We start from the raw sequence: 19,905 nt of genomic DNA, 5'->3' as shown, positions 1-19,905 counted from the left end.
GTGTTGGTGTGCAGGATATTGGAGGAGAAATAAACTACCAGATAAACACCTGGAAGTCAATAAGCCAGAATGGAGTGTGACATTTAACAAAGGAAGAAGCAACAGTGTGTATGATATACTGGATATTTGACTTAAAAGCAAAGCAGAACATAAGAATCCTACCAAAACATCATTATTAGTGTGTCATGATCATGTTTATAAACTTTAGAAGACATATACACACTGTTTCCCAGTGTTGTAGCCAACGAAGAAGCTCGTTCCTATGGATTCAGCATCGACTTCCACGCAGAGAAAATGTCCTCCATCAGGTCCCTTCTCTACCTCATTGGAGCTTATGAACCTAGCTGCCAGCACTCCTCCTCCTCCAACACATGCACACACACACACACACACACACACACACACAGTGTTCTTGCGGTCTCATATTTCATGTAGTTTCTCCTACCAAAAGGACTATCAACTCATTCATTCAGCACCCAATAAACGGCAGCTGCTGCATCTTCACCATCTCACCAATCTTTAGGACAAGCTCAGGCTGGGCGTGGTGGCTCACGCCTGTAGTCCCAGCACTTTGGGAGGCCGAGGCAGGTGGATCACCTGAGGTCAGTAGTTTCAGACCAGCCTGGCCAACATGGGGAAACCCTGTCTCTAGTAAAAATACAAAACAAATTAGCTGGGCATGGTGGCGCAGGCCTGTAATCGTAGCTGCACAGGAGGCTGAGGCAGTAGAGTCGCTTGAACCCAGGAGGCAGAGGTTGTAGTGAGCTGAGATCACGCCACTGCACTCCAGCCTGGGCAACAGAGCAAGACTCCATCTCAAAAAAAAAAAGACAAGCTTCTGGTCATTAATTATTATCCTTACATAACAGAAGAAGAAACTGGGGCTCGAAAGAAAGAGATTGGCCGGGCGCGGTGGCTCAAGCCTGTAATCCCAGCACTTTGGGAGGCCGAGACGGGCGGATCATGAGGTCAGGAGATCGAGACCATCCTGGCTAATATGGTGAAACCCCGTCTCTACTAGAAAATACAAAAAACTAGCCGGGCGAAGTGGCGGGTGCCTGTGGTCCCAGCTACTCCGGAGGCTGAGGCAGGAGAATGGCGTGAACCCGAGAGGAGGAGCTTGCAGTGAGCTGAGATCCAGCCACTGCACTCCAGCCTGGGTGACAGAGCGAGACTCCGTCTCAAAAAAAAAAAAAAAAAAAAAGAAAGAGATTAAGGGACTGCATCAAGCACCGTAGAGAGCATGCAAAAATAATACTTTTCATTAACAATAACATTTTGCTGTTTGCAAAACACATTCACATTCTTCATTTCTTTTTATTCTGAAGATAATTCTGGTATCAGTGGAACACAGAGGTTTTCAGGAGCAGCTTCTAAGATAACATTATTTGAAGCTGTTAGGCCTACATTTGGGTATGGATACACCTTTCTCAAAATACCAGCTTCCTCAATGTTCCCTGTAATTGACAAGATCCCTACTTCTCTAAAGAGTGTACTGACTCATCCCTTCTTCAGAAACTCATCTTAAATGCTTATCCCTACCATATCTGAAATCACAACTTTGGAAAGACAAGGATGGGCAGAGAAGTAACAAAAGCAGCTGATATACAATCCACATTCAAGATATTATCTGTTCATGGAGAAAAACCAGTCTGTGTTGATGTTAACCTTTTAAATGATCGAAATATGTCTTATTAACCTGGCTTGATACTAATGCCTGGAAAGTGTGAACTGACGCTTGTGCCCATTGATTTAGTTCATAGAGAATGTTCTGATTTATGTCCCTGTCCCCACAAATTTTTTTTTAAATGCACCAAAGTTTTACCTGAAGTAAACCTGATTCTTGCAGAGGGTCCAATTGTAGTTTCTTACAAAAGCTTGGCTGTCTCTAATCAATTATCTCCAGATATGAAAATATCTAGGAAATTCAAGAAAGAAATCACACACATTCATTATCCATCTAACATTTTAATGTTTTCTTTCAGACTCTGTGTGTGCTGAGGGGGAAGGAGGGTAGTTACTTTTACTGCAACAAACAGGAGGGTGAACATCTGAATAATGCTAGCATTGGGTCACTAGCTTTATCTGCAGATAAAACCAGCACAAAACAGAAAATGGTTTGTTTTGCATCTATTTTACATATATTTCCCCCAGCTCACCAAAATAATTGTCTTCAGAGCCTATGTCCATTATTCCTTTACTGCCTTCCCTGCTATCAAGTTCTCTGAATAAGTACAGGGGCTGCAGTACAATTAAAAATAATGAGACCCTACTGGGCCAATGTCCCTGCATGCAATAAAAGGTTGTGGACTAATTGCAGGAGCAGAGATTCCCGCCCCGCCAACCTCCCCGCCCCGCCCCCCAGCCATTTTGCTTCACTTTGATTGGTGGATTGGCACTTTAAATAAAGGTTTCTAATCTTCCCTGAATGAGAGGTACAGAGCAAGTCCCACGCACAGTCCTGAAAAAAATTTTAATCTTCTTTTCTTAGAACTATCTTGGTTGGCATCATCAGGCCCTGAGAGCACAGTGCATGTCAGCATCTAAGGTAAAATGGGATTTTATGATTTCCATGTGTTTCCTGTAAATTCTTTTTTTCCTATCTCCAGACAGCTTTTATAAAGAGGATTTATCTTCATTTGTCACCCGTAGCTGAATTATTGCTTGTTGTAATCCACTAGCATGTTAAGAGATGACATGCCTAACACCCATTCAACTAAGAAAAAAAAAAGACTTTTATCTATAGACTGTATTTTTTTAACTATTTTTTATTATACTGCCTAATTTTTTGTAATATTAGAAGATGAGTAAATTTCTTGGCTATTCAGATCTCTATTCATGTAAGAATAAAGAGCTTTTTGAATTTATAGAATAAATTTTAAAAGATAATTCATTTTAGGAAGAGGAAAGCTAAATTTGAAACATATTTTCCACTAACATCAAAGGAAATTAAGATAGCCAATTTACTCTCATTTGAAAAGATAAGTTTTGGAATGGTTACGTACATTACCTAAACTAAACATGCGATGATATACCCTCTATTCCTGCAAATAAAGGTTTGTTATAAAATGACTGTTAGGTGCATTACATTTCACATGCATTTCAAAATGTATCCCAAAGGGTAAGCAAAGTATAAACTTCTGTGAATAATACCTGGTAGACCAATATTTTACTTAGTGGGAAGGATTTTAAATTCATAATTCACTTTATGAAATGAAACATAGCACTTATAGGATATCGATGGAGGTTGTTCCTACATATTTATTCAGGCTGTAGATCCATTTAAAAAGTGCTTAGATATTTTTTAATTGCTTGTCAATTTATTTCAGAAACTACTACATACAAGTAAGTTTTTTATTTTGTTCTTCTAACCTTTATCCTGGTTGTTTTTGGAAGAGCAGAGACTCAGGCTCATTTTCAAAAATTGCCTTTTAACCATTCTGAATAAAAATTAATCTGATTTAATTCTCCAACTTAATTACGTTTTAGATTCCACTTTTCAAAATGAAGGACCTGATACTGATCCTATGCCTCCTGGAAATGAGTTTTGCAGTGCCGGTAAGTCAGTCTTTAGAGTGTGTCCCAGAAGAGGTTCTTGATTGTTGGACTCCAGACAACGCTGAAGGGATTTGGACTGAGAGTCCACACATAGACTCACTTGATGTAATCCAGTGGTGTAGTCCCATTGAGTCAAAAGCCATAGTCGCTCAGATGTCAGTCTTGCAATCCAAAAGCGGTAAGTGATAGCTGGACTTGGTGGCTCACCCCTGTAATCCCAGTACTTTGGGAGGCTGAGGCAGGCGGATCACCTGAGGTGAGGAGCTCAAGATCAGCCTAGCCAACATGCGAAACCCTGTCTCTACTAAAAATACAAAAGTTAGCCGGGCATAGTGGTGTGCACCTGTAATCCCAGCTACTTGGGAGGCTGAGGCAGGAACATTGCTTGAACCCGGGAGGTGGAGGTTGCAGTAAGCCAAGATTGCATCACTGCACTCCAGCCTGGGCGACACAGTGAGACTCCATCTCAAAAAAAAAAAAAAAAAAAGCAGTAAGTGAGGCTTATGATATTTCTACTGAAAAGTTATTTAAAATAGTCCCAAAACAATTTCTAGATCTTATTCCACTCATTCAAAGTTAAAAGACTTAGTCTGTACAATGCATGGCGAAATTTTATTATCAACTTCTTGCTATCAGTATAAAGTTGAAATGGAAAGAGGAAATTTCTCTGAAAAAGAAAAGTACATTTTCTTCATTTCAAAAAGAACCATCTCCAAATTTCTATGGTTACAAAACTCAGCTAGATAATTCTATTTGAAGCTAGTAATTAACTAGCAAATTTACCTTGTAAGCAAAAATTGTGTGACTGAGAGCTGAAGTTTCATAAATCAAAACATATCATAGTGATGGGGCTAACTGTGTATTACAGTCCCACACCTGATCCATTCTAGTATATATTGAAATGATCTCATACAAACACAATCTTTTGAACACTGAACTACTCCAGCCAACAGCATGCAATTCTGTTATCACAAAAACTTTATTTGGCTGCTATATGCATTTAGCAAATATATACTGAGCAGCCGCCATGCATCCAGCAATGTGCTGGGCATTGGAAAAATTAAAGTAAATAAGACATGATCTCTTACCTCCAGGAGCTCATAGTTGGCCTCAAATGAACTTTAGAATATTTTAATGCCCTGAAAGAAAAGGTTAGCTATTTGGTTTTCTTAAAGTGTTTTAGTGAAAGAGAATGGAAATGGAGAAAGAGGATGAAACCTGATTCTAATGATGAAAACCTTAATTCCACAAATAAAAATAGAGTCCCTGTTTCATCACACAAGGTGAATTTTAAATGAAAGAAAACTTGAGGGTGCCACCCTAGCTTACCTTTGTATGATACTGACGTTGAGATCAGCCTCAGTCGTTCACCATCGGTCTAACACATTGGTGTTCTTTGAACCTGTAATGATCCACACCTGAATCAACTGGGTCCGCTCTGAGGAACAGAACAATTGCTTATTATTGCCAACCAATTGCTTGTCAGATCAGATGTTCTTCTCCTGTTAATTCTGCATGAGAAATGTATCCCCTATCTGTATACATTCGTGTAAATATTCTTTAATTCATGACTTAGAGCAGATGGAAAGCAAAGTACACTTTGTTCTGTGGTTCAATCCAAGATGTGTTATTTATGCACTGGCAAATAGTGGGGAGGAAAGTCCCGCTCTCACAATTCCCCCAAATTCTCAACAAGCTACCCACCACATACACACGTACATGCACAATCACCCTTCCTGTCTATACAGCTAACCTCTTTCCTACCCAGAGTATTTGCTACACATTTATAATGCCTTTCCCTCTATTCTTTTTCTTTTTTTTTTTTTTTTTTTTTTTTCTTTTTTTTGAAACAATCTGGCTTTGTTGCCCAGGCTGGAGTTCAATGCTGAGATCTCAGCTCACTGCCACCTCTTCCTCCTGGGTTCAAGCGATTCTCCTGCCTCGGCCTCCCAAGTAGCTGGGATTACAGGTGCCCACCACCACACCCAGCTAATTTTTGTATGTTTAGCAGAGACAGGGTTTCGCCATGTTGGCCAGGCTGTTCTCAAATTCCTGACCTCATGATCTGCCCACCTCGGCCTCCCAAAGTGCTGGGATTACAGGCGTGAGCCTCCGTGCCTGGCCCTTTCCCTCCATTCTTGTCCAAAACTGAATTATTTAAGGAAATTCTCACCATGACCCAGAAGGTGGGATTTTACTTATATGAAAAAGGTTGGGGGTGAAAAAGTAGGGGGTGTAATTCTTTAACTTCTTACTCATAAAGGAAAAATAATACCAATATGTTTAGTAAACATTCCATAAATCCTTGTGGTATAACTGAAGGAAAGATGGCATTACAACCCCTTGGTCTTAGAAAGTGAGAGTATCCGAAGAACCAGAGACTCTCAAAATCCAATTTACTCTAATTCCTACTCTTCCATTCTCCATGTTTTCTACTGGTATTTGTGTAAAGTAATAAGGCTTGGTTTCGAAAGAAAAATATCTTTAACAACAACAACAAAAAAAAAATGGAAAAGGCTGGTCATGGTGACTCATGCCTATCATCCCAGCACTTTGGGAGGCTAAGGCAGGAGGATTACTTGAGCTCAGGAGTTCAAGACAAGCCTGGGCAACATAGTGAGACCCCCATCTCTATTTTTTAAAAAAAGGAAGCCAGGTGCAGTGGCTCATGTCTGTAATCCCAGCACTTTGGGAGGCCGAGGTGGGTGGATCACTTGAGCTCAGGAGTTCAAGACCAGCCTGGCTAACATGGTGAAACTCTATCTCTACTAAAAATACAAAAATTAGCCAGACTTGGTGGCGCACACCTGTAATCCCAGCTACATGGGAGGAGAATTGCTTGGACCCGGCAGGCAGAGGTTGCAGTGAGCCGAGATCACGCTACTGCACTCCAGCCTGGGTGATAGAGTGAAACTTAGTCTTGGGAAAAAAAAAAAAAAAAGGAAAGGAAAATATCTTACATTTTAAAAAATTAATTGTATAGATAGGTATATTTTTGAACAACTTTTAAGTGAACACGTTAAGTATAATAGTATTTTGTGCTAGAATGCTTTTTATTAAAGGAAAAAAAATCTTTGATATGATCCCAAAATATAGTAGGTTTATACATAAAATAATCTTTCACTAAAAATCGTAGAGAATTTGCTGAAGTCCTTTGAATAGGAATCAAGTTAGATTTTGCATATGATTTTTCTGAATGTCATGATCCCATGCCACATCTGGTAAACCAAAATCATGTAGATTTGTCAAAAGCACATGAAAATTCAGGTTAAGTTTGTCCCCTTTACTTTTTTCTGTGGTAATTTTTTAAGAATATAAAGTACTAGTAGTTTTCTATTTTGTTGCTTTATTCTACTTCTCCTTGTGTGTAACTTTAAATCATATTTTGCTTTTAAAGCAACGAAGCATTAAGATGCAGACAAAGGATAGATGATGCAGGTGGGAGCAAAATTTTCAAATACTGTGTTGATTCTCCCAAATAACTTATGCTCTTCTTCATTCTGCCCAAGCACTCAAGTTATTTGCATAATAAACCAAAATGGTGGCCCCTCAAGTAGCCCTTATGTACTGGAGCAATATCCTATGCCCAATGGGCATTGAAGGAAGTTTTGTACCAATGAGACTCAAAATTATTCTTATTTTCATTCAGTTCTTTCCTCAGCAAACTGGAACACCGGGTATGGCTAGTTTGAGCCTTGAGGTATGTATTGCCAGAGTTTTTTACATATTAACTTTACATTGGTATATTTGTGATACAGGAGAAATATGGTGGTGTGTTTCTCAGTTTTCCTAGCCAGAAGTTTGTGGCTGTTATCCTGAGGAGTGCTAGAAAAATTATGACATTTACTAGAGTTTTGTCTTATAATTCTACTGCAATTTTAAACTCTCAGGTGTTTTACTTTTTAGAGCATTATTTCTACGCAAACAAAAGCAATATTAATACTTAATGCCTTATATAGAATATACATATTAATAAAATTACTACATTAATTAAAATACATTGCTCTTTACTCACAGTTTACTTTTAGTCCTGCTCCTTATACTATCTTACATGACAAAGTTCTCATGAAATAAATGTACCTGTACAAAATTTAATTTTTTATAAGTCTGGAAAATAGCATTAACATTGTACTATGATACTTCCTGTATAAGTTGTACAGTGTATTTGTCTTATTGCAGTTCTCATGTAATATATATTCTGTTTAGAAAACCCCAGCAAAACAGAAATTTTGGTCATGTCAATGAAAAATATTGACAGTTATATATAGAAAGATATTTATAAGATTAAAAATTTTTCACAAGGTCTTGTGAAATTCCCGTGTGTCATGGTAAGCTGGGGGCAATCAATACCTATTTGAGCTAGACGCTTACTTCACATGGAAGCTAATTACACTGAGGGTTTTTTTTCTTTTTTAGCTTAAACTCAATCCAAAGCGTTCTGAATCTCTTCCCATGAAAAAAGTGAAATTGACTTTCTGTTGAAATGGTGGAATTCTCGATAATCTATCCAGATACTTAACATTTCTTTCAATAGTCTCTATATTTAATATTTTGAAAGATTTATTTTTGAGAAAGAGGTAAAAGTTTTATTTATTTGTTTGTTTCAAATTCCTCTTCTGGCTGAACTTGTAAGGGGCAAAGTAAAATAAATGGGGAGAAAAGAGTCAATGAAGCAAATTCCTCACAATTACATTTATATTTCAGTGGAATGAGCTATTTTCCCATGTTTCAATGTAACCTCCACTTAAATAATACTTTTTCTCCTTTAATTAATGATAAAAGCAACTGCATTATTTTAATAGCAGTAATAATAACAATGGCAGAACCAAATTTAATATTTCCACCTTTCGATGATGATTTGTGTCTACTTTCATTTTGTTAAACTGATCCACATCAAACTTTGTGTTGATAATGTCAAATATCACGAGAAATCAGTTGTGTCAAACACAGCATATGTGATAAACAGTAACCCACTTTTTTCTTGATAGACAATGAGACAGTTGGGAAGTCTGCAAGGATTAAACACACTTTCTCAGGTAATCATATTTCTTATTGCAAGTATTCATGGTGGTGCTAGTGTTAATATTAGCAGCAGCATGATAATTCATTAAATTTATTTATGAATAGACAATATACTAAATATTGGAAGAACCAAGAAGTGAATGAGAGCCTAAAACAAAATAAGATAGAGTGACAGGGAAAAATAAAAATAGTATTGAATTTTATTTAGTTAAAAAAAGAATATTTTTGTGCAGTATTAATTTTATTATATGGCACAAAACATAAGTGCTTAAAAAATCTAAATCTCAAACAAGTTTATGGAAATATTGCAGACTAGCTCAAAATGAAATTTAAGTTCATTGAAAGGAAGAGTTTACCTATCCATTTGATTTATTTTTATTTATTATTTATTTATTTAGACAGAGTATCGCTCTGTGGCCCAGGCTGAAGTGCAGTGGTGCGATCTCAGCTCACTGCAACCTCCGCCTCCTGGGTTCAAGCTATTCTCCTGTCTCAGCCTCCCGAGTAGCTGGGATCACAGGCATCTGCCACCATGCCAGGCTAATTTTTGTATTTTTTAGTAGAGACGGGATTTCACCATGTTGCTAGGCTGATCTCGAACTCATGACCTCAGGTGATCCACCCACCTCAGCCTCCTAAAGTGCTGGGATTAGAGGCATGAGCCACCATGTCCAACCATACCTATCCATTTTAAATTAAGCAACACCACTTTTGCTTTTGCTATATTTACACTATCTGTTGATTTTTTAGAAAATGAAAACCAGGCTGGGCGCAGTGGCTCACGCCTGTAATTCCAGCACTTTGGCAGGCCGAGGCGGGCGGATCATGAGGTCAAGAGACCAAGACCATCCTGGCCAACATGGTGAAACCCCGTCTCTACTAAAAATACAAAAATTAGCTGGGCGTGATGGTGCGTGCCTGTAGTCCCAGCTACACAGGAGGCTGAGGCAGGAGAATTGCTTGAACCCAGGAGGCGGATGCTGTGAGCCAAGATCGCCCACTGCACTCCAGCCTGGTGACAGAGCGAGTTTCCATCTCAAAAAAAAAAAAAAGAAAAGAAAAGAAAACCAAATATAACCAATGTTATATTTAACATTTAAATATAAGCATGCCTTTTTTTATCCATGTCTTTAGTATTCTAGATTTGGCTTTGGGAAATCACTTAATTCTTTGTGGATGCACGGTCTCCTCCCACCACATTCCTCTCCTCCATGGATGAGGCCAAGGGAACATGAAACTCAACAGGTGAGTGAATAGCATCAATATGTTTGAAACCTCAGGCTTTAAAACCTCTTCTTACTTGCCTTCCTTGAGTTGTGATAAATTAGCAATAGCCAAGTCCTAGCATTAACAAAAAATTATTCTCGTGCCAAATAAATCAAAGCCTATAACTGCTTTTAGTGTTTAAGAAATATTTTTAAATTTGAAACTATTTGCATATTTATTTAAAATAGGAAGATACAGCCTCCAAAATATGAGACCTATGTTAAAGATATCAGCAAACAATCCTCAAAAATCGAAGCAGGCTACACCCTGGACAATTTTCATTTGAATCAAGATTTCCTAAATAATTACTCAAAGGCTAATTTCAAATGATGACAATAATCCTGGTTAAAACACCATAGCCAGGTGCGATGGCTCATGCCTATAATCCCAGCACTTTGGGAGGCCAAGGTGGATGGATCACTTGAGGTGAGGAGTTCAAGACCAGCCTGGCCAACATGGTGAAACCCCGTCTCTACTAAAAATACAAAAATTAGCCGGGCATGGCGGCAGGCACCTGTAATCTCAGCTACTCTCGGGAGGCTGAGGCAGGAGAATCGCTTGAACCCAGGAGGCAGAGGCTGCAGTGAGCCGAGATTGTGCCACTGCACTCCAACCTGGGCAATAGAGTGAGACTCTGTCTCAAAAAAAAAATTCAGAAATTTAAAAAAATAAAACATCATGAACCCTACGGAAGTCAATAAATATATCAATCTGTTAACCATTATTGATTAGGTGCCTAATAAATACATAAACCAAATTGGGATTTGGTAGTAAAAGTGAAGACATTTACGAATGGCTCCAAGGATTGTGAAATTTCAGACAGGACAAGACAACATATTTCAAAGTGCTGAATTGTGAGATGTGAGCTCAGAGAGGGGTGAGGACTGGAGAGGCAAAGCAGAGCCCCGAATTGTTGTGAGACTTCCTCGCTGGTCTGAGGAGTTTGCAATCATTCTACAAACGATAGGGAGCCATTCGCCACAAGTAATTTCTAGAAGAAGCAACAAAACATGGTGATTTTAACAGGGAATTTTTTCATTTAATATATGGACTCAGAACCAAGATTAACAGGGAATTTTAGTTCCAGGTGGTCTTCCACAGCAGGAGCATTACCACGAGGTCCCATTTAGTAGGACAATAAATTATGTTAATGGTGACTGTTTCTTCACTTGTTTCCAAAGTGAATTTCCATGTTGCAAGAATTTGATTGGCATTTTAATTAATTATGCTTTATGCTTTCATTAATTTGAAAAATATACTAGGTACTCACCATGGGCCAGGCACTTGTTAGGAGCTATGTTATGTACAGGGGCTATAAAGAGAAACAAGACATATCATTCTCTCTCCATTGACTGGGGGACAAAGATTTATAACAAATAATTACCATCCAATGAGAAAGTGGTAAAATAAAGATACAGATACATACAGACAGCTATGAGAACTTAGAGAAGGACATGTCTCATCCTACCAGGAGGTTCATGTAGCTTCACCTTCATGAGCAATGGTGGTCCCAAAGCAGGTAGGGGAGGCACACGCAAGACCTCCCCAAACAACATTAACACTAACTGGTGCTTCCTATGTAAACTCAACTTCAAGACAAGTCCCCTAGCCTCCCTTCCAGATAGAAAGTGCCCCAAGCCCCTTTGTTTAGAAATTCTAGGCACCGTTGTTTAATGAGCCATCCCTTCCTGACACTCTTTTCAAATTTCTCTGCAGTATGAATATTCTTTGCCTGTGCATCCCCCACCTCTCCCATCACAGCCATCCTTGAAGCCTCAACAGCCAGGACTGAAACCTTTCCTCCAGGCCGCTGCTGCAACCGCCGACGAGGCCACAGCACAGAAAGAAGCACTTCGGCCTCCAATTCACCTGGGACAGCTGCTCTTGCAGGAAGGAGAACTGCCTCTGGTTCAGCAGCAGGTGGCACCATCAGATAAGCCACCAAAGCCTGAGGTACTTCCTTTCTCTTGAAGTCAGATCAGAATCACCAGCTAACCTAATAGAAGAAAACTAATTTGCAGGGCACTTTTAAATAATCGTAGCCTTCAGGCATAATACATGATATAAATATATTCTTAATCAGTCTTCCATATCTGAGATTTATTTTTTGAGTAAAACATAAATATCCATTCCTATCTTTTGCCATCAGAGACAGGGCATGGATTCTAAAAGATCCTGTGCCTATAAAACTGGGTTTCTTAGTTGCAAAAGATGAAAACTTCCATAGGAAATAGAATAAAACCCCAGAGAAGTCCAGGTTTCCTATCACTGGTCTTTTTTTTGGTGTTGGAAAGACTGAGAAAAGTGATTGATCCCTCAGCATAACAAGTAGGATTTTCCATTATCTGTCTGACAGAAAGGTGACAACTATGCAAAAAGTGTCTTGTAATAATGTAGAGAAAAGTGTAATGGTTAAAAGAAAAGGAAGGTACCATGTAACCAGTATGTTGTGGGCATGTGTCATTCCCCCATACCATCCTGCCTACAATCCTATAAAAATACATATTATCAGTCTTTTTAAAGAAAGGAAGACAGACTTTGAGAAGTTACAAAATTGGCCCAGGAGTACACAAAAACTAAGTGGCAGAGCCAGGGTTCAAACCAACCAGGTATGTTCCCGTTCCAAAATTCATTACTTCTAATCTGCAAGAGATAGCAAAGCCATGATAGATGTACCTCATTCCCCTGCTGGTACATTTGAGTAATGTTAGTAAAAGACCATTGCAAACTCTCAGGTCATACCTCCCAAAACACTGAAAGAAAGTAAAATAATGAAACTCATTTTGTTTTACTGTAATTGCAAACAAGATAATCATGTGATCAGTTCACTTCGTCAATTTTTTCATTTTTAATGTCACTTTGTCTATTTTTTTATTTTCTTGTTGTCTATTTTGTTAATTTTTTGACTGATAATTTTAATATTTATCTGTGATATAGCTCCCAGGAGCAGATGTTGCTGATCCACAAGGTCCACCAGTAAGTACAGATCTCAATGAGACACTTTCTGTATTTTACTTTTTTTATTTGTTCACTTTGTCTATTTTTAATTTGTATTTGTATTTATCTATTTTATTCATTTTTATGATAATTTTAATATTTACCTATGATATAGCTCCCAAGAATGGATTTTCCTGATCCACAAGGTCCATCAGTAAGTACAGATCTCAAAGAGACACTTTCTGTATTTTACTTTTTTTATTTGTTCACTTTGTCTATTTTTAATTTGTATTTGTATTTATCTATTTTATTCATTTTTATGATAATTTTAATATTTACCTATGATATAGCTCCCAAGAATGGATTTTCCTGATCCACAAGGTCCATCAGTAAGTACAGATCTCAATGAGACACTTCTATTTTTTGTTTTTATTTTATTTGTTCACTTTGTCTATCTTTTATTTGCTTTTATCTATTTTGTTCATTTTTTGACTGATAATTTTAATATTTATCTGTAACATAGCTCCCAGGATTGGATTTTCCTGATCCACAAGGTCCATCAGTAAGTACAGATCTCAATGAGACACTTTGTCGTAAAAACTGTCTCTATATTTCAAAAAAGAAGAGTAAATTTTTTCATTGTCCCATTAATCCATGAATATGAAGTATAATGGATTCCTTTGTTTTCTTAAATATTAAATACTTATTTCTATACTAATCCATCTGAAAATGTGTTTCATGTGACTCAAAAATTACTATAATGGGGATTTGCCTATGTGAATTACTTATTCTGTTTTCCACCATTTAAAGATTTTCCAAATAGCGCGTTTGATTTCTCGGGGACCAATGCCACAAAATAAACAATCTCCAGTAAGTTTTTTTTTAATACCACATCTCTGTTTGCAATTTACTTAAAAGTTTTTCCATTGGAAAATGCATTTTGTGATAATGATTGTATTTTATTTAGCTTTATCCAGGAATGTTTTACATGCCTTTTGGAGCAAATCAACTGGTAAGTCCATATTCTATAAAAAGTATTGTTTTTAATTAAATTTTATCTTAAGACCTACAATTATAAAATCTAGGTCTCACACAAGAGATTCCAAATAAACATTCTCTGAACGCCTACATTAGTAACTGAAATATTAAGGAGGCAAGTTTCCTATTTGGATAATCTTGGCTACACACACACACACACACACACACACGCACACAAGGGTATTAAAGAAAAAATAAATTTTAGCTCTGAATTATCCAAGTTGACTACATTTATTCCATAATGACTCACCTCTCCACTTTACCTCTGTACACAGCATTAATATTAAGGTTTAAGTGAAAACTAAATAACTTTTAACTTTGTCTTGAGTAGATAAGAAGGTAGCTGGTTCGTACTTTGATGCAATATTTCTTTTTGAACAGAATGCCCCTGCCAGACTTGGCATCATGAGTTCAGAAGAAATGGCAGTGAGTAATGTCTTCTAACTCTTCTTAAAATAGTGGCCAGGGAAGAACAGTCACTTATGACTGGCTGCAAGAGACGTCTGCCATGAATGTCACCAAATGAGCATGGGACTCAGATTTTTCCACTCCAAAAACTAAGCTTAAGTCTGAAGCAGTATCCAAAGATTTCATCATGTTTCCTATGTAGTCTTTCATTTCTGGGTGATAACTATTCTTGAGCATAGAGTTTTGCCCATTGCTTGTAGATGAACAGAGGAGAAACCTCCACTTGAAAGGCCGTCGTTGAACTATAAACACTTCAAACCAAAAAGATACATGTGGTTCATACAGAGTTCTTGTTCTTTCTCGGACCATTTGGTCCCTCAAAACATCAAATTCAACAGCATTACAAGTACTTCAGATCTCAGAATTGAAAGATCAAAAAGCAAAAGAAAACCAAGTTTAAAATGTGATTATTTTAAATGTCAACGTGCATTGTCAATGAGCATATACTAGTATTATGTTATCATTATACATGCAAGTTTAGGATTTGAGATCAATAAAGTCGTACAACTCTTTTCCTAAGAAATTTTTTATCTGTTACATTTGTTAGAGCACAAGGCAAGACAAACAAAAGCTATATTGAATTAACAAATCATTGTCAACTACAGATTCTTTCGAGTTAACAAACACACATATTATCTGTGAAAGAAAAATTACATATCAGTATTTTTGTGTGCCTTCCATGTGCCACACACATAGGAAAATACTATAAACAAAACAAGGTAAGATTCTTGTTTTCGGCTGGGCGCAGTGGCCACGCCTATAATCCCAGCACTTTGGGAGGTCAAGGCAGGTGGATCACCTGAGATCAGGAGTTTGAGACCAGCCTGGCCAACATGGTAAAACCCCGTCTCCACTAAAAATAGAAAAATCAGCCGGGTTTAGGGGCTCAAGCCTGTAGTTGCAGCTACTCAGGAGGCTGAGGCAGGAGAGTCACTTGAACCTGGGAGGCAGAGGTTTCAATGAGTTGAGATCACGCCGCTGCACTCCAGCCTAGGCAACAGAGCAAGACCCTGCTAAAAAAAAAATAATAATAAATTTTTAAAAAAAAAAATCTTGTTTTCAAGGAACTTACAGTCTACTGAATGGAAAAGATAGGTACAAGGGCAGATATCTAATGTCAAAATCGTGGGATAAAAGCAATAACAGTTTTATTACAGAGAAAGAGTCAGAGAGGAAGGGCAGTTAGCCCAGTCCAGGGATTCACAGTATCATCCCTGGAGGAGATGATGTGAAAGCTGAGAAAGAATGAAGAGTCAGGAGAAAGGAGAAGGAAAGAGTATTGTATCTATATAACACCAATACAAGTCACTGGAAGTTCAAAATTCAAGTAAGTGTTAATTGCTGTCATATAATATTAATTATTTCTATTCTGCCTCATTCCCAAAAGATTTTGCAGAGCTTGTGAAAAACACACAATAAATATAACCAAAAAGTTGAAGGTAGGATTTAAAATGAGTCATAATTTCAAGAAAATCAGAATACAGATATGCAAGTCACACAGTCCTGCTCAATTGCTACAAACAGCCTAAGATTTTGGACCCCATATTTCTGGCAGCAAAGGTAGAAAAAGAAACATGGTCAGTTCTGGAATTCTGTTTGTCCACAGGAAGAAAATATTTTAGTTACTCCATGGAAGCCAAATTTTTTTCTTAAACTTTGTGCTTTAAAAAAATTTAAGTCTTAGCTGGGTGCAGTGTCTCGCCCCTGTAATCCCAGCTACTAGGGAGGCTGAGGCAGGAAGATCACTTGAGCCTAGGAGTTCTGGACCAGTAGCCTGGGCCATACAATGAGGCCCCTAAAAGAAAAAAAAAAAAAAAAAAACGTACATGGAACTTCATTTGGGGTACACTGAAAAATGCCATTGACAAGATTCTCCCTCAACAAATGCAGTTATGAGTTTCAGTTCTTATTTGTTTTGTGATGGTAGTACTCACTTCACCTACTCGTTTTCTTAAAATTAAATTCAAACTCACTTTGCCTCAAGTCTTGCTTCTGCCCTGTTATCTCCCTCTTGTGGAGACCACGCCAAGATCCACCCAGATAAGTGCAGAATCCTCTTCATTATGTTTCAAAGCCCGTTTAGTGAGAAATGAGCTTACACAAAGCTATCAGCCAACTTCCTATTCTCTACCAGTTTTTTAGAGATCCTTGGTGAATGCGACCAGGTAGAGTTGCATGGTATAGTTAATAGCATGTGATAATGGCATCTTTAACGAATGTCTTTTTTCCAGGGCGGGAGAGGAGACCCAATGGCCTATGAAGCCATATTTCCAGGATTTGGAGGCATGAGGTCCAGCTTGGGGGGAATGCCCCACAAGCCAGCTATGGGCGGTGACTTCACTCTGGAATTTGACTCCCCAGTGGCTGCGACCAAAGGCCCTGAGAAGGGAGAAGGAGGTGCACAAGGCTCCCCTATGCCGGAGGCCAACCCAGACGATCCAGAAAACCCAGCTTTCCTTACAGAGCTAGAACCTGTTGCCCATGCAGGACTCCTTGCTCTCCCTAAGGATGATGTTCCCAGCCTGCCAAGGAGCCCTTCAGGGAAGATGAAGGGACTCCCCAGCGTCACCCCAGCAGGTGCTGACCCACTGATGACCCCTGAATTAGCTGATGTTTATAGGACCTACGATGCTGACATGACCACATCCGTGGATTTCCAGGATGAAGTAACCATGGATACCACAATGGCCCCAAACTCTCTGCAAACATCCATTCCAGGAAACAGAGCCCAGGAGCCCGAGATGATGTATGATGCGTGGCATTTCCAAGAGCCCTGACAGCTCTAAGATATTAGCTACTTTCTGTATGCACAAGCTTCCCAGCTTTGTCCCCACAGTGTACCTTTTTGCTAAAACACTTATTACCCTTCTGCAGCAAAGGCATTAAAAGCGCTAAGCATATATTAATAAATACAAGTGGCTAGAAATAGTGTAGGTCCCCTTCTTGCTTTCAATATCTTGTTGAAATAAAATCTGTCAATTGTCTCTGTGATTTAGAAACACTATTAATAACATCAGAGCAAGGGTCTAAGGGTCTCAGCATTTAATCATCACTTTTTCTTAGCTGTCTTAAGCATTACAGAATTTCTCTTACTAGCATGACACTATTATATTCAGGAAATGTGGCACTGCTTTTTTCTCTAAGCAAAGGCAAATATCCTCATAATTCTAAGCTAATTCATTTAAACTTTATTAAATGGGGATTGGTGGAAAACTCCTGACTGGTATTTCTGGGTTTGGTATAATTGAATTTAAAAGTCTCATTTATAGAGTATTTTATTTAATCTAGTATAAAAAATCTAGCCTATTTTAAATAAAGAATTTTTCTCACTGAAATTTTCAGGAATTGTATGCTTATTATTTATATATATTTAAATGGTTCAAGAAAAGCATACTCATCCTCTACCTTTGCTACTCTTTAACTCATTGTATTCAATTCATTCATTCTTTCATCAGAACTTTACTGAATATTCATGTCCTGGGTGCAGTGCAAGGTATCAGAGATATAGTCCCTTCCTTCAAAGCTTACGATGAACATGACTGACAAGTAGACAATCACCATAACAAAACCCTAGACCAAGCTCAATTACTTTACATGTATTATCCCACAACAATAATGTAAAATAGATACACTCAACCCACAGCACACGTGAAAAGTGCTATGAAAAGGCCAAGCACAGGGTGCCCCTGGAGCCACAGAGAAGAGGTACCTAACCCAGCCTGAGGGGCATCGGAGGGTCTAGGAGGAATCAGACAAGTTGTCTCAGAACAGTTTCTAGAAACGATTTCAAGAGTGAGAGGTCTCACTCTCCAAGAGGAAGAAACAGAAAAAGAGCCATGTGGGTGTCATGTGAGAATTAGCTCATTCCTGTGAAATATAATGTGGGAAAGGGGGATGCAGAAAATGACCCTTGCTTGTCACCAGGGCTAGGTGTGTATCGAGCAGAGCTATACACCTAAATTGAAGGGCTCCCAGCCCAGATTTGGTCACTCCTACAAAGTAGCTCCTACCCCCTTCTCTTCACCTTCTCCTAAGTGGCTCGACCCAGGTCTTCGACTCAATGACACTCAGACTTCTCTCCATCCATTGATGGAGATTCTGTAGATGCAACCCAGGAAAAAGAGCCCTGAGATGCCTCCCAACCTGGGGTACTTCAGGAGCCTTACCAGGAGCATGTAGCTGCCACCTATTGCCTCCCTCTCTTCAAGCAGGGTTCTGCTCATCCTCACCCCATTGACTGCAGCTGAAAGACAGATACAGAAGAAAAATTTCAGTTTGCCTCCCCGAGTGTCCCTGGCAAAGGTGCGAGGGTAGAATGACCTCCACAGTAGCCAGCAGATACCCACTGAGATCTCTCTTAGCATCGCAGACAGTTTCCTAAAAAGCAGTATGGTACAATACATATAAACAGATCTGCGTTCAAACTTCGGTATCACATCTTATTATCCATGAGACTTTCGATGTGAAACTTAATCTCTCTGCGCCTGTGTCTTCATTTCTGTAATGGGGCTATGACCTAGCATGGAGAGTTGTTATGAGAATGAAATGAGATAAAGCTCACAGATGAAATTGCTGAATCATAACAGTTTCCTTCTTTTCCAACTGATCCTTTTGGTAAAGAGAATTAAGCAAAATAGCAGCAGCAACAGTGGAAGAATGGAATTGTTCCCATTATCTGATGAGTTTGTGTTTTTCCATTAACACTCCAACCATCGCCCTGCTTGTCCTTCTTTGTAATTCGGAGCATGCTTTTGTGAGACACACATGCCGGTTTCCCCGATGAGTCTTGCTGTAGCAGGGGCTCGAAGTTAGTCTCTCTTACTGACCATCTGGACACTTAACAATGGTAATAGCAGCTGGGCATGGTGGCTCACGCCTGCAATCCCACACTTCGGGAGGCCAAGGTGGGCGGATCACCTGAGGTCAGGAATTTGAGGCCAGCCTGACCAATATGATGAAACCCCGGCTCTACTAAAAATACAAAAATTAGCCAGGAGTGGTGGCATGCGCCTATAATCCCAGCTACTCGGGAGATTGAGACAGGAGTATCGCTTGAACCCAGGAGGCAGAGGTTGCAGTGAGCCAAGATCGTGCCATTGCACTCCAGCCTGGGCAACAAGAGCAAAACTCCATCTCAAAAAATAATAATAATAATGGCAATAGCCAGGTCAACTTTGCAGTGGAGACAACATGTTGTTGAGTCCTTGAATAACATCTATCCCTGCCACCATTGTCACTTCAAATACTGGACCATTGGGCAAACCCCAAGGTGGCCAGGGAAAGAGGCTAAATGTCACTCTCAGAAGAAGCCATATTGATTATTGAGAATTTCCTCTACTTTGGTTTTCTTCTACCAGGCATTTACATGAGAAAAAAAAAGTCTTCGTACTATGTCCCATTCTGAGAAGACTATACAGATAACCTGTCTTCTAGACCCTCCTTATCACCAATCTTTCAGTTTTATTATTTCCAAGTCCCTGACCAGGTGACCCATCTGGTACCAACCCTGAGTCAGTGTAGATCTGTATCACAGGCCATCATCTCCTTCCACACAAAATAGACAACCAGAAATTCCACTTAAAGTTCTCCTCATTGAGTGGGGTTGTAGTACATTGA

At 38.9% G+C, this 19,905-nt stretch overlaps 1 protein-coding gene across 1 annotated transcript; it reads left to right on the top strand.

Annotated features, from left to right (window-relative positions):
- Positions 1 to 3,491: 3,491 nt before the first annotated feature.
- On the top strand, positions 3,492 to 17,619 carry AMBN (ameloblastin). The gene is made up of 12 exons (XM_078003511.1): positions 3,492 to 3,558; positions 7,208 to 7,258; positions 8,547 to 8,594; positions 9,715 to 9,825; positions 11,563 to 11,799; positions 12,784 to 12,822; positions 12,959 to 12,997; positions 13,307 to 13,345; positions 13,594 to 13,653; positions 13,751 to 13,795; positions 14,203 to 14,247; positions 16,521 to 17,619. Exons 1-12 carry the CDS (start codon positions 3,505 to 3,507, stop codon positions 17,064 to 17,066), a joined length of 1,314 nt encoding a protein of 437 aa, XP_077859637.1. The 5' UTR covers positions 3,492 to 3,504; the 3' UTR covers positions 17,067 to 17,619.
- The last annotated feature ends 2,286 nt before the right edge of the window (positions 17,620 to 19,905 follow it).

This window comes from Macaca mulatta, chromosome 5 (assembly GCF_049350105.2).
Source record: "Macaca mulatta isolate MMU2019108-1 chromosome 5, T2T-MMU8v2.0, whole genome shotgun sequence".
NCBI classification, from domain to species: domain Eukaryota; kingdom Metazoa; phylum Chordata; class Mammalia; order Primates; family Cercopithecidae; genus Macaca; species Macaca mulatta.
This window is presented reverse-complemented; position numbering and strand designations above follow the sequence as displayed.